This window comes from Symsagittifera roscoffensis, chromosome 4 (genome assembly GCF_963678635.1).
Source record: "Symsagittifera roscoffensis chromosome 4, txSymRosc1.1, whole genome shotgun sequence".
Taxonomy (NCBI): Eukaryota; Metazoa; Xenacoelomorpha; order Acoela; family Convolutidae; genus Symsagittifera; species Symsagittifera roscoffensis.
The window spans coordinates 33639756-33655105 of NC_087065.1; the positions used below are offsets into that span (position 1 = coordinate 33639756).

At 36.8% G+C, this 15350-nt stretch overlaps 4 protein-coding genes across 6 annotated transcripts in view; 3 read left to right on the top strand and 1 right to left on the bottom strand.

Moving 5' to 3' along the window:
- LOC134845252 (uncharacterized) overlaps positions 1–15350 on the bottom strand; it is a 111921-nt gene that overhangs the window by 80571 nt on the left and 16000 nt on the right. The gene's annotated exons all lie outside the window — the stretch shown is intronic.
- LOC134845262 (uncharacterized) overlaps positions 1–15350 on the top strand; it is a 216052-nt gene that overhangs the window by 42115 nt on the left and 158587 nt on the right. The gene's annotated exons all lie outside the window — the stretch shown is intronic.
- Positions 1–15350, top strand: part of LOC134845257 (eukaryotic peptide chain release factor subunit 1-like) — a 574579-nt gene that overhangs the window by 39130 nt on the left and 520099 nt on the right. Inside the window, exon 2 of one of the 3 annotated variants that reach the window (XM_063862197.1) lies at positions 12194–12383. The exons of 1 other annotated variant lie outside the window; for it this stretch is intronic. In XM_063862197.1, the coding sequence (XP_063718267.1) occupies positions 12224–12383 (160 nt within the window). In that variant the 5' untranslated portion in view covers positions 12194–12223. Of the gene's footprint in view, positions 1–12187; positions 12384–15350 lie in introns of all 3 variants that reach the window. One more of the 3 variants, XM_063862198.1, reaches the window with a different exon arrangement.
- Positions 1–15350, top strand: part of LOC134845258 (RNA 3'-terminal phosphate cyclase-like) — an 82363-nt gene that overhangs the window by 39130 nt on the left and 27883 nt on the right. The window lies entirely within an intron of this gene.

Consider the following 15350-nt stretch of genomic DNA (forward strand, 5'->3'; position numbering starts at 1 on the left):
AACCTCAACCTGTGATAGGTTATGGGCCCAGCTGCTAAAATACGTGTCAGAAGTCAAGATTGACTGACTTAACAAAAAAATTCAAGTCACAAAGAAGACAACCGATGAAAATGTCACAAACAAGAGAGTGAAGTGGCAGATAGACAACAAAGCAAAACAAAGAGTCATTGAGACAAGGTTCTGAGACAATTCAGTGATCAGTGAAGTCTGGAGTCACAATGAAAACTGAAAAAAGCACACGAGAGAAAGAGACACACACAAACACACACACACATACACATACACACACAGATAGAGAGAGAAAGCGAGAGAGAAAAAAGGAGAACAGTGTTTTCAGGATAGAAAGAAGATTTTTGTAGTTTGCATAGCAATTGGAGGCTAGAGTTTTTCATCTAAAATTTAATACAATTATCAATAGAGTAAGAGATGAGAAAAATTTTGCGCCCAATGTTAGGAACCACGCTACTGTAGAACAGAGAGAGGAATCTTTAACAAAAGGGAGAGAAACTTTTTGTGAAGAAGAATGGCATATTTGGTATGAGTTGATCCAATGTTTAGACAAAAAATCGGTTTTGTTTTCAAGACCCTATAAAGATAAGGGAAGTAACGCTTTGGAAATTTTGTGCAAAAGTTTCAAAAGCGCCGAGAGATCGAGACTGCAGCAATTGATTTCAGATTTAACTTCGATAAGAATGAAAGCTAATGAGAGTGTAATCGATTAAATCACTAGAGCTGAAGAGTTGTATAATTAGCTGCAGTATAATTTAGATGAAGTAGTGGAAGGTTTAAGCGAAAAGATGTTTTTTTTTCAATCGTTCTTAAAAGCGTACCAAAAGAATACGTTTTGTACTTTGGTTGAGTTTAGCAAAGATGATAAGAGTTTGAACGGAATTAAGAGAGACTTGCTAAACTTTGAAAGAGACAATAGAAATGAGAAGTAGGATACTAAACATTTGTTCATTTCTAGAACAAAAACCTGTTTAAGGTACAATAAGACAGGACTTATAGCAGCTCATTGTAGGTTTAAGTTAGTGAACAAGGTTAACCAAACATCTAGTGATAAATCTCCTGTAAACTGTTTCAGGTGCTTAGAAATAGGACACATAGCTAGGGGTTGGAAATTGACTTTGAGAGAAAAAGCGTGAGAAAGACTGGCAATTGGCTGAATCAAATGAACTTTATTTTAGTTATTACAACTCAGCCGAGAGAGACGACGGCGGCCTAGTTTTAGATTCAGGAGCAACTTGCAGCATGATATTGGATACGATATTATTTGTTGAGCTTGACAAGAGTTTTAGCGAAACTATGGAAAACGGTAACAAAAAGAAAACTAAGGATTTAAGTAAAGGAAGAGTTGAATTTTTTCTGAAAAACTCTTGGGGAAATTCGAAAAAAAGTTTAATGAGTGATTGAGTGTTTCTATGTACCAGAAAACTCAGAACATTTAGTGTCTGTCTCAAAACTTACTAGAGGAGGAGCTAATTTAGTTTTTGCAGAAAAGTCATGTATTCAGCAAAGAAATGGGAGCGTTTATCCTTTAGTGTGCGAGGAAATATTTTTACTTCAAAAATAATAGGATTCAGAAATTGCAAAAAACTAAATGTTGATAAAGTGGAAAACAATTCTTCAGAATTCAGAGTAAACAAAAAATTATTCGCGTAGAGAGACAGAAGAGAAGATGGAGAAATTTAGTGAGCAAAATCAGAACTTGATGATAAATGACGATGATATAATGAAAGAGGTTGAGCTGAAATTGAGTCTAGAGCCTATTTGAATTAGGACAGAAAAAAAGGATAATACTCTCATCAATCATCGTATGGGACAAGGTAAAACTCAACCTCCAGACTACTGTATGCTTTGAGGTAGTACTTACATTGAAAGGAGGAATGTTAAGTTTCACAAGATCAGATCTCAACAGGCGGTTAACTTTACATTGATATAGCATATATAGAAGTTATTTTTCTACTATTTTATCGCTCTCAACTGAAACTGTTGATGGAAACTAGTTTTGCTGCCAACCTGTGATAACGATCAAGTAACTGATCAAAGCCAGGAAACCCAGAAGGCTGCTCGCCATCTCTACAAGCCGCGAAAAGATTGATAATGTTAAGCTTTTCGATTACACGAGAATTTTCCGATAATTTTAGTGCATCTTCAGCTTTAATTTTTAAAAAAATTTATATATAAAGATCAAAACGATAAAAAGTGTCAATAACATCATTCAGACAACTATTTTATCAAAAAATAGCTAGAAAACATTCAAAATACAACCAAATTTTAGATATCCCGCCAAGTTCATTCAAAGAATTTTGTTGTTTTTGTCAATTTTCTGAGTTCATTTTTTTCATATAGATATTTCTAGTAATTCTAACAAAATAAATTGTATATAATTTTGGCGTATCAGCCGAAGTTTTTCGATTTCGTAACTATAGCTTCAATATCAGAGTTTAATTTAGCTCAAGAGTTGTTTGACGAGCCAGGCTGATAAATTCATCAAAAGACGACAGAAAGTAAATACGAGGTAGCGCTTCAAATTGTTGCAATTGAACAAAAAAGGTACAAAAAAGATTGGGTTATTCTTAGGAAACTCTAGTCAATGTTTCTGTATTTCAAAGCAGTTTGAGCTGAGAAGGTATCTCAGCTTCGTCTGCTACACTAAGTCTTTGATGAGACTTCACAATTAATCCAGGCACTCGAAAGATCAGTAGAAATTGAATTGTGGCAAGGTACAAAAAAGATTGGGGCAGAGGTACAAAAAAGATTGGGTTATTCTTAGGAAACTCTAGTCAATGTTTCTGTGTTTCAAAGCAGTTTGAGCTGAGAAGGTATCTCAGCTTCGACTGCTACACAAAGTCTTTGATGAGACTTCACAATTAATCCAGGCACTCGAAATATCAGTAGACATTGATTTGTGGCAATTTATTCTCAATGAGAACCTCGATCCTGAATCTCAGAAGGCATGGCAAACTGCTTGCGATGGGACTGAAGCTCTTGATTTGGATTGACTCATGGTAATCTTAGACAGCAGAGTCAGGTCTTTAGAGTCAATTAGGATCACATTTCAGATCCGATAAGCCTGAGAAAGAGCAATAGATCTTCTTAAAACAAAATAACCATGTTCCCAAGTTATAAATGTGGTAAAGAGAAGCCAAACAGACATCCACTTTGGCAGTGTGAGAAAAAAGGGCGATGAACTCTTAGTGGACGAAACTTGTGATCAGCAAAAGGATGAGCTTGAATTATTTTTCTGCCAGTCAATGCATTCAGCAATGTTCTTCAACATCACATCTCTACATGGCTGTTCAAGTCAAGCTAACCTTTACTCACAGCAAAATTAATTGCTTTTCAAATCAATCGAACAGGAAATATCCTAGTTTTTCCAACGGAAACAGTCAAAATTCGATCTCAGAACAGACGAGATCATAACTTGAGGGCGCTAATTGACAATTGTGCTCAGACAAACGCCTGAAATTAATTTCAAATATTTTTTTGTGGTACTGGAAATCATCACAGATCATAAGAATTCAAATAAAAATTTGCAACACCGACCTACGAAAGTTCAGCAACAAAAACATAGGAGTTCCAGCTTTGACAAGCCCAATCAAAAAGGTCTCCTGCTTGGACAATCCGTCTGCACACACATTGAGAACCCACGGCGCTATTTTACTAACCGAACTAAAACATTGGTTGGACAGTCTCAGGTGTTGCTGATAACGACCACAAAATCACAACACGAAAACTATCGCTTTTGCATGGAATCAACTTCGTTCACAGCAAGTCCAACACATTTGACAGATTCTGGGATAATGAAGACTTTCCTTGATCTCCTTACAAATAGCTTGGGTTCATCCGTCATTTCGATCAGACCACAACGTACGGCTCAGGTGGACAAGTTATGGTGAGATTGCCAATCAACAAATCACAAGGAATCTACGACGAAATCACCCATGAGCCGTTGCCCGATTTTGGTCATACAGAACATGACGTTTTCGGGCTTTCCAGCTTTTTTGTCGAAATTACCAAGATCCAAGATGTGCAGGTAAACAGAACTAACTCCAAAGACAAAAAGGCAAGGGCAAAGGAAAGAATGGGATCCAATTGAAAAGGACCGGATGACTCGTGCGTAGTAGAAGAGTGATGAAAAACTGAGGAGAGAGAGAAATTAGTGGCGATCTTCCATGTTATAATATAAGCTAGAGGTTTTCCGGTCCCCCTAGCTTTGTACTAGGATAGGTTATAGGTTTCCTTATGTTTTCAGATAGGTTATAGGTTTCCCAATTTATTAATATATCAAGTTTCAGATAGAAAATTATTTCGGCGCCCGAATTTGACAAGTTTTAAGTTAATGTATAGATTTCCCTATCTATTAGTAAAAGAAATTAATTGTATTAAGATAGGGGATAGCTTTTCCAAAGTATTAAGTATATAGGTTTAAGATGGTAAGGTGGTAAGTTTCAAAAAAGAAATTCAAACGTTTTTTGACGTCCGATTTCACCGATACAAGAATGCTCAAGAGTCTGCTTGGCGTTGCTAAAATCCTATTTATAAAGATAGGTAATAATTTTCTCCGCGTCTCATAATACGTTTCAGATGGTAAGTTTCAGTTGGTAAGGTTTTTTCGGCGCCCGAATTTGACATGTATGAATATGATGTACAGATTTCCCTACCTATTAGTAAAAGAAAATAAACCTAATAAGATAGGGAATAGCTTTCCCAATGTATTAAGTGTATACGTTTCAGATGGTAAGATGGTATGTTTTGGAAAGAAAATTTTCAAAAATTTTTTGAGCTCCGATTTCGCCTATAAAAAATGTTTTAGATTTTGTATGAATATGTTAAAAATCCTATGCATTAGGATGAGGAATAATTTTCTCCACATCTAATAAAAAATTTCGGATGGTAAGTATCAGATTGAAATTATAAAAAAATTGTTGGTTTCTATCTGAAAAGTTTCGATATTTTTTGTCTACAGTAAAAATTTTTAGTTTTTCAAGGAAATACAAGTAGAAATAGGTAAATCTAAGAGTTCTGATTTATGTAAAAATTTCCGAAAACAGTCTGAAAAGGGACTTAGAAAACCAAATCCCGGCACAAATTGTATCAATTGATCATTTTTGTTGACAACCAAAGCAAAAGTAATAGAGCAAAAACTCTACATTTCCATCTAGTTCTCTAACTGAAACGATATTGAAGCTTACATTCTTAAAATTATGGCTGAACAGTCTGTCTATTTGGTTTATTTTAGGTAAAATAACAGATCAATTGAGCAACTATACATCCGATTCTGCTAAAATGATCAGTTTTCAGAAAAAAACACAACAAGGCCTTAAATTTTTCTCTAAAAGTTTCTACAACAACAAAATTAAAGGGTATTATAACAAAATTTACTGTATGCAGATCTTGGAAGTAGATTTTAAGGGTTATTATTCATCTAATATCTTCCTAAAGAACTATATTTGCTCAATTTTGACCAAAAAAAATATATAATTTCGTGGAAAAGGTATCAATTAACCGGACAAATTTTCCCTAATTATCAAGTAAAACCGAAATCTTCGATGAATAATCTATAATTACGAACTATTGACTGCTGGACTTTTTCTTTATCTGTAACTTATGACCTAAATTGAAACCAAATGCTCTCGAAACTCCTAATACACTCACCGAAATCTTCTTTTAGGTGTCCTGCGATTGCCCGAGCTGTCCTACTAAGTAGCTCAAGGCAACCTCTGATCGAAAATTTCTAAAGTCTATGAAAAAGCTCTCCCACACCCGGGAAGCCCCAAGTGCACGAGAGCAGGGAACAACTCTTCTTCTCAAGTGAGTGTGTATTTGCCTAATACACTCACCGAGGTCTTCTTTTATGTGTTCCCCGATTGCCCGAGCTTTCCTATTAAGTAGCTCAAGGCAACCACACAACCAAAATAACAATCCAAAAAATTTGCTCGGGTACTTCTGATAAACTCGATCTAGAATCCAAAGTTGATCAAGAATTTCCGGGTCAAATGGGCTCTTATAATCCTAATATGCACGTCCGTTGGTAGTTGACCTTTTATTCCGACTCTAAATGGATATTTTAGATGCTCAAATTGACCCAGAAGATACCCCTAAGTTTTCAATGAGGAGGGTCGTTAGGGGGTTAAGTCACTCCGGAGGGTTGTTTCGGAGGGTTGTTAGGACACTTAGCTTACTTAGGAGGGTTACTTCGGAGGTTTCCTTCAAAAATTCAAATTTTTCAAATCTCACTTGGAAGGTTCTCCAACTAGTCTCAGAAAGTGTCAAAACAAGTTAATTTCTCTGTGAAGTGTTTTTAAACTTCTTCGGAGGGTCTCGTGGAAAATTTCCACTAAGGAGGGTTGCTAACGAGCTTAGCTGACTCCGGAGGGTTCTTTCGGAGGGTTCCCCAAAAATTGAGAAAACGGATTATTCTACCACTGTAAACCCTCCGAATGCGGTCTAACTGACTTAAAACTAGGTTGGCTGACTCGGTCAACCTTCCCAGTAGGAAAAAAAAGTGATCTTATAAAATTTTTTGCCGCTCGGAGGGTTCCCTAAAAATTGGACCCTCCGAACCAACAAATTCTAAAAAAAATTTCTTTCCGGAGATTATCACCCCAAAAACGGTTGTTGTCCAAGAAATTGGTCAAAAACGGCGATTTATGGTACCAAATTTATCCCGATCAATTGGATAGTCTTTGAGAAATTGCCAAAAACGCGTTCGTAAAATTGGCCTTTTTCACCACCTATATAGGTTCTGAAAACTTTTTTCCGCAGTTCTTGGTAAAAGTGCTTAAAAAAATTGAAACGAGCATAGTACGGCACTGGAATAATGCAAAAAACCGGACCAAAATTGGTTTGAAAAGAAAAATTAGGCCAAAAACTATCAAATTTGGACCCTCCGATTCCTTCGTTTTCCAATCTTTAAGTCTCTAGCTCTATCCACGGAGCTATTCGGAGGTTTACTCAAAAATTTTGCTAGCAACTGAGCACGTTATGCTAGCAAAATCAATCCTAACAAAAAAAAAATTTATAGCTCAAACTCTAAAAACTCAAAAACTCGATCCTCAAAACATATTGACGAAATTAGGAAAATTACCAAAATTTTGATCGAAAAAATTTTATTTTCGCCAACTAAGTCCTTTTCCGCGCCGTTTCTTTAGTTAGAGGGATCGAACTACGTAGTAACTCCCTGTATAAAAGCTTTTTGCTGTTTGGAAAAGCTCGGATATCCAAAATTTTGGGGGTCAACAGTTAGGTCAAAAATCGGTAATTCTCGACGAAATTGGGGTGTTTCTCGGGTCTAAATAGGAGAAAGGTAATATATATTAAGGATAATAATCTATTAGTAGTCGTTAATCAATATAATCATATCCTTCTTTGCACCAAAACACCCGAATTAAGACGCCTAACTCGGAAATTTGCAATCGATGGAGGGTACAATTGGACCGCGCCAATCGTGCTACCCACCACTTAAGTTTTAATTAAATAGTACCCGAACGATACTAAAATTGCGTCAACGATACCAAACAGTCGTTATTGTCCCTGATGTCCCTGCTTAGTGTGGAACACGTCGTTCAGCTTGCCTTTCTACCCTCCGGTCACCGGCAAAATCACCATTAACGTGCTTAAACACTCAAATAACACTCAAGGGAGGGTACCCAACCCGCCACCAAAACACTCAATCTTTCTATCAGAGATGATATAAATCAATCTGAAACAACAACAAATACGAAGGTCAGATCACATCTCGTCCGGAAAAAACATGTAAACTGTCACATTATGTTTTTTTTATTGTTTTTGGTCCTTTTGGATTTTTTACTGTTTTTTGTACTTTTTCTTTTCAGATAAATTTGTTTTTGGCTTTTTCTTTGTTATACACTATTTTTGTTTGGTTTTACGCTTTCTCTTTAATTGTTTTTGGTCCCGGGAATTTGGGATAAGCGGGCTCATGACTTCCGACCTAACCCTCCGGCCCCCGGAATTTTCGGTATTAACTAGGTTAAAAAGCTAAATAGTACTAGGCGGAGGGTCTGCACCTTCCAGCTAGTACAACAAAGGACATTAAGGCCTCTAACTCGGGTATACGCCCGGAGTGGAGGGTTTGTTGCTGAAACGTTTGCTGATCATGATGGTCTTATGCCTTTAACAGGCCCAACCAGGAGCGCCATAAAAACGTCTATGTAACATTCGCCCAAATAGTACACAGTGACGGAGCTTAGAAAAAATACCTATTAACGACTGGCCGGCTTCAGTTACCTAAATTCTACTCGTTTTTCACCGTCTGACATAGCCAGTTGATTTTCTGGTCTGTTTAGGGCTAAGTTAAAAGTTACTATTTTCAGGCCATCAGTCAAACGACTTTTAATCAGCTTTCGTTTACATAAGAACACAACCACATAGCTGGGTCTCGGATGCTCAGACTACGTGATTGTTATCAAAAACGCGGCTCGAATATCCTATTTCACTATGTTTTTGGTGAAAGTTCTATAATAAATCCATTGGAGATGGATTGACACTTTCCTCTTTCTAGCTACTCATATTCTAAAATATCAATCAATACCGGTGTTAATTCAAATTGTTTATGGCATCAGAGCAGCTAAAAAGTCAGTTCTTTATAGTCCTTCAACATATACTGTCTCTGGGGGCCGAGCCTCCGCTTCAATGATTTCGCTGTAACAACGTCGTTATTACTCCCAATTCGTGGCTTGGGAGGGTACTGCTCTTTACTCCTCCCCCACTGAAGCCTTCTTTCCACCTGTTTTTGTAACAGTCGCCTACTTCGGTCACATATGAGGCTTAAGAAAAATAGGCCCTATAACCATTGGCTCAAGAGTCAGGGAAACTATCTCTTGTGTTTTTCTACCTCAAGAACGGTCGGAGCCAATTCGGTTCGTTGCGACATGAAACTAGAACCCGTTACAGCTTAAAGGCTACTACCAAAATATCCCCCACTCTAGAAAATAAGAACGTTCCCATACTTAGGTCTCAAAATACCCAAAATACACGAACGCCGTTAAAAACAGGTTCGGAACAATCCGTTAAGTTACTTTTTATTGGACAGTGGAACTTTGATCCATTTCAGATGGATCAACCTAAAACTCGCCTTATCTCAACATAACAATCATAAAACACACTCGAGAAAATTAAATTAGGGACTCACATGTTGATGTACTCGAGTACAGGGAGTAATTAAATTGGTAAGCAACTCAAGAATCAGATAATATAACTAAATAAGTTTGATACTGGTCAGTTTTGGTAACAGAAGTAAGTTCTGGCTCTAGAATTTGAGTTCTTGTATGAACCATTGGGACACTCAAGCTGTCCACCTTTCCATTGAAGGTTCACTCTAGTTTGTTCCGAATAGTTGTTCTCTCTTCTTTTTATTATCTCTCCTCCTATTTCGGGATAAGACAGCTCTACTCGTGTCCTATTTTATATCTGGAAATTGCGAATAGCAATTTCCTGCTGTTTTTCTTGAGTATTTTCCCGCAATTGTCAATTCGGTCGTTCTGATTTTTCACGTTTTGTTTTCAGTTGGTACGAGAAAACTGAGCATGACAGGCTCCATTCGAAATTTTGAAAATTAAAATTCAACTCCAAAATTACGTATTTTCGTGTCTCTCAAGGTCAAACTTCCAGACATGACCGACTGGCACATTTTTCCGATTAGCTGACTTATCGTGCGTGATCGTCACGATAAGAGGCTTTGTTTTTTCTATCGTTTCCGTACGACTGCTTTTCACTATTCCAGCTGTTCTTCTCTTTTTCGTCACTTTCTGGCTCTAAATGGCCGTTTTTGCATTTTTGAGAAATGTGACGACACAAATCGAATTTTTGATAGTTAAAACTCCAGAGGATTCTGACCCTCCTTCGCAACAGTTTTTTATCGCTTAAGCTTCTATTTCTATTCTCGTGTCGTGCCGGAAGGTTACGCGGTGCCAATCTGGCAGAATGGCACACCGTGTGTACCTGAGCTAAACCGTTTAAACGTGCGGGTTGGCCCCCAATTGACATCATCTTAGAATATAACTGATCACTTATCTCGTCTCTTTTGTTCATGGCCAGTAATTCTTGATAAGTTTTTTCTCAATTTTCAGTTTAATCTCATCAGTGGTTGCATCTTTTTTCACAAACTGAGCAGAATGCAACAAGGATTCCAGTTTTGATTCATACGTTTGTTTCCTGATTATGCAAAAAACAACTCCCATATCAAAAGGCACAGCCAGCAACCCATTATCTTTGAGATATTTCCTCGTTTTTTCAACGGCTTTGTCTTTTGGGGTTTGTCTTACGTTTTTTGCATATGCTTTCGCCACGGCTTCTTTTTCACTTAAATTTTCACCAGATTTTTTTTGATTTTTCAAATGTGAGAGAAAATGTCGATTTCAGCCAAAAAGTGCGTTTCGTTATATTTGTCTTTATTGGGATGCTTTGGGCCCATTGATAGCATTTCATGTACCCATCCAGGCAATTCAGTCTTCTCAAGCACCTAAACTGATTGCTCATTTCTCAACCCCCCAAGAGGTTTATCTTGTCTCTCGGACAGTTTTTTTTCTTCGGTTTTCTGATGTTGTATTCAAGCTTGCCTCAACTTGACGCCTCACGAAGCGGAAAATGGATGCCCACCGCTGTTCGTTGATTTGTTTTTGCACCAGTGATCTTGCTTTCATTAGCATCTCCTCGTACCTTTTCCTGTCCTCATTTTCCCTAGAAGTTTCACTCCTTAGTACTTTTAATTTAAAAAAATTATGCACAGCTTGGTCCGAAGAAATCCGTTCTCGGGGACCCTAAACTTCAAAAAGTCAGGTATTAGATCGTTTTTCGGAAATTTTGTCTGAAATTTTAGTCTATGTACAGATACTTAAATTTTTAAAAGAATTTTAGTGAACCTAACACAATTTTCCAAGTTAGGTTTCCTAGTAAAAATTGTCTGAGCCAAACAGCAGGCAAAAATACTGTGTTCATTCTTTTGCCTTTTGGGGTTTGCCTTACGTTTTTTGCATATGCCTTCGCCACGGCTTCTTTTTCACTTAAATTTTCACCAGATTTTTTTTGATTTTTCAATAGAGAGAGGAAAATGTCGATATCCGCCAAAAAATAAGTTTCGTTAAATTTGTTTCTAATGGGATGCTTCGGGCCCATTGATAGCACTTCATAAACCCATTCAGGCAGTTCAATGTTATCAAGCACCTTAAATGATCGCTCATTTCGCCCCCCAAGAGGTTTATCTTGTCTCTCGGACAATTTTTCTAACTTTGTTCTATGATTTGTCGTTGTCTTAATGACGTTGTCTTAATGACGTTGACTTTAAGCTTGTCTAAACTTGACGCCTCAAGAAGCGGTAATTGGATGACCACCACTGTTCGTCGATTTCTTTTGCACCAGTGATCTTGCTTTCATTAGCATCTCCTCGTACCTTTTCCTATCCTCATTTGCCCCAAATGTTTCAGTCCTTAGTAGTTTGAATTGAAAATTGTGCACAGCTTGGTCCGAAAAAAAACCGTTCTCGGGGACCCCAAATTTCATAAATCCGATATTAGATCGTTTTTCAGACATTTTCTCAGAAACTTCAGTCTACGTACAGACACTTGAAACTTTTATAAAGATTTTTAAATAGTCCAAGTTAGTTTTCCTTTTAAAGTTTGTCGGAGCGAAACAACTGACTAAATTACTGTGGTCATTGTTTTGCAGAACACGGGTAAATCATAGAAACTCGAATTCAGAAATTTCAAGAACAATATATCTTGCAATTTTTGGAATGCATAATTTATTCATAATAAGGTTTTATGCTTTGCGATTTATTACATACAAAGTTTGTGTGGATGCCTTCAGTTTGTTTTAGTCCAAATTGTTACTTTGTGTCTATTTGTGTTTGGTGCCACTTTTGCTGAGGGGCATTGGCAATTTATTAGCATATGTAGCTGCTTCATTCGTGACTTGTGTGTGTCGGTGGTTAAGCGTGCGTGGCTGAGTGGTTAGTCCGTGAGATTCAATATCTTTTGATTGCAGTAAGTCGCAGACCGAATCCTAGACCTAGCCAAATTTTTGATAATTCGAGGCTAACATCTATTTTTTCTTTTCGCATTTTCTAGAGGGGTTTGTGTCGTGCTCTGGCAAATGTTTGCAAAGCCAAGTTTCGCCTCTTTGTAAATCATTGATAAATCTAGATTTTTTTGATCGGAAGTATTGAAGTTTCAGTTGAAGTGACATGTGATGAAAACGAGCAATGAAGCAGATAACAATATCTAATTTACCAATTTTCTTTCATGTGATTGTTCTTCTAAACCTGAACAACAAGGCGGATGCATTCAGAACAGACACTGTCTCCAGTCGATGCTCTTTTTATATCCAGCAGGGATCATTCGAAGATTGTATACAATGTAAAAGTAAGTGAATGTTACATTTGTAATCGAAACTGATCTAGAATTGTTATAGAGCTATGAAGTACTCGTAGTGCCAAACAAAATGGGAGTTGGAATTCTATTCGGTTCTACGGTTTCCCCGCCCTCAGTATTTTTATCTTGTAACATTTTTATGTCCAGTATTGATTTCGGCTTAACAGGGGTGGACCAAGTTTTCGGCTGGGTAAATGCATCACAATGATATTTCAAGGCTGTTTATGAATATGATCTTTTTCAGTCCATCGGATTTGAGTACTGTTATTTTTCTCTGCTTGCTCTCGAAAGATTCGATTAAATGGTATTCAGATCGTCGTTGTTCCCAGGACTCGGATGTGATGAACAGCGTTGCTGATAATACGGTTCTGTATAAATGTACTTGTGATTCAATCGATAGTAGTGGTGAATTGATTTGTCGCAGGAGAAAGTATATTAAGTATTGATCGGCTTAACAGAGGTCAACTAAGTTTTTCGTCTGAGTTGCCGCTGGGTAGATGCATCACATTGATATTTCAAGGCTGTTTATGAACATAATCCGAGAAAAGTATGAATTTTTGTTTTTGCACTTTTTCGTCTCTTTCAAGTAAATTTGTCAACTTATTTAAAAAAAAAGCTTATTTCAAACAAATTAACTTCTTCGGTCTCTTTTTCTGTAACTTGTTTTTTTGTCGCATGTCAAGTGTTGCGAAGCTCCGCTTCGTCTCTTTGTCAAACTTTATCATTTCAACAACAAAGCGGTTGTTGAAAAAAAAACAACAAAGCGGTTTCTTGAAATAGGTGTGTGGCCAGCAAGCAATCTACATTCTTTTTTTTAATCGTCAGTAAGCAGAAAAGTTTGATCGCACTACTTTCAAAATCACATTGTTATTATTTTTCCAGCCGATCGGCTCTGAGAACTGTGGTTTTTTTTCTGCTTGCTCTCAATAGATTCGATTGAATGGTATTCAGATCTTCGTAGTTCCTAACACTCAGATCTGATGAACAGAGTTGGTGATAATACGGTACTGTATAAATATACTAGTGATTCAATTGTTAGTATCGCAGAAATGCTTTGTCACAGGAAAAAGTATGTTAAGTACTGATTTCGGCTTAACAGTGGTCAACCAAGTTTTTCGACAGAGTTGCTGCTGGGTAAATCCATCGCAATGTTATTTCAAGTTTTTGAACATAGTCCGAGAAAAGTATGAATTTTTGGTTTTGCAGTTTTTCGTCTTTCAAGTAACTTTGGCAAGTTAGTTCAAAAAATAGTTTCGGTCTTATTTCAAAAAAGTAGCTTCAGTTTCTTTTTCTTTGTCTTGTAATGCCTTGTTTTTGTCGCATGTCAACTGTTGCGAAGCCCCGCTTCGACTCTGTGTCAAATTATATCATTTCAGCAACAAAGCGTTTGTTGAAAAAAACTAAGTGGTTTCTTGAAATAGATGTGCGGCCAGCAAGCAATCTACTTTCTTTTTTTAATCGTCAGTAAGCAGAAAAGTTTGATTGCACTACTTTCAAAATCACATTGTTATCATTATTCCAAACGATCGGCTCTGAGAACTGTGGTTTTTGTCTGCTTGGTAGTAGTAGTAGTGAAAGATTTTAATTTGCTTGAGCAAATTTACATGTGGCACAAATGACAATTTAAACAATTTTTCAATCAAGAATTTAATCAATTGCTCTCAATAGATTCGATTAAATGGTATTCAGATCGTCGTAGTTCCCAGGACTCAGATGTGATGAGCAGCGTTGGTGATAATACGGTTCTGTATAAATGTACTTGTGATTCAATCGATAGTAGCGGTGAGTTGATTTGTCGCAGAAGAAAGTATGTTAAGTATTGATCGGCTTAATAGAGGTCGACCAAGTTTTTCGTCTGAGTTGCCGCTGGGTAGATGCATCACATTGATATTTCAAGGCTGTTTATGAACATAATCAGAGAGAAGTATGAATTTTTGTTTGTGCACTTTTTCGTGTCTTTCAACTAACTTTGTCAACTTATTAAAAAAAATAGCTTATCTCATTTCTTTTTTCGGTTTTTTTTTGTAAATTGTAATGCATTTTTTTCGTCGCATGTCAAATGTTGCGAAGCTCCGCTTCGTCTCTTTGTCAAACTTTATCATTTCACAACAAAGCGGTTGTTGAAAAAAAACAACAACAAAGCGGTTTCTTGAAATAGGTGTGCGGCCAGCAAGCTATCTACATTCTTTTTAATCGTCAGTAAGCAGAAAAGTTTGATCGCACTTTTTTCAAAATCACATTGTTATTGTTTTTCCAGCCGATCGGCTCTGAGAACTGTGGTTTTTGTCTGCTTGCTCTCAATAGATTCGATTAAATGGTGTTCAGATCTTCGTAGTTCCCAACACTCAGATGTGATGAACAGCGTTGGTGATAATACGGTACTGTATAAATATACTAGTGATTCAATTGTTAGTATCGCAGAAATGCTTTGTCACAGGAAAAAGTATGTTAAGTACTGATTTCGGCTTAACAGTGGTCAACCAAGTTTTTCGACAGAGTTGCTGCTGGGTAAATCCATCGCAATGTTATTTCAAGTTTTTGAACATAATATGAGAAAAGTATGAATTTTGTTTTTGCACTTTTTAGTCTCTTTCAACTAACTTTGTCAACTTATTAAAAAAAATAGCTTAGCTCATTTCTTTTTTCGTTTTTTTTTGTAAATTGTAATGCATTTTTTTTGTCGCATGTCAAGTGTTGCGAAGCTCCGCTTCGAATCTTTGTCAAATTTTATCATTTCAACAACAAAGTGGTTTTTTGTTGCGATCATTTGAAAACTGCGGAGGAACAATGTATTCGGATTCATTCAAGTTTTTCTCTTTGTTTCCCACGCAAAATGAGCTTCCACAAGTAATCATTGGAATGTATCGAGTGATATATCATATTGGAGCTCTTTCAGTCGTGATTCGAACGACTTCTTGAATTTTTTTTCCAGTTTTGAGAAAAACTTGTTTGAAGTTG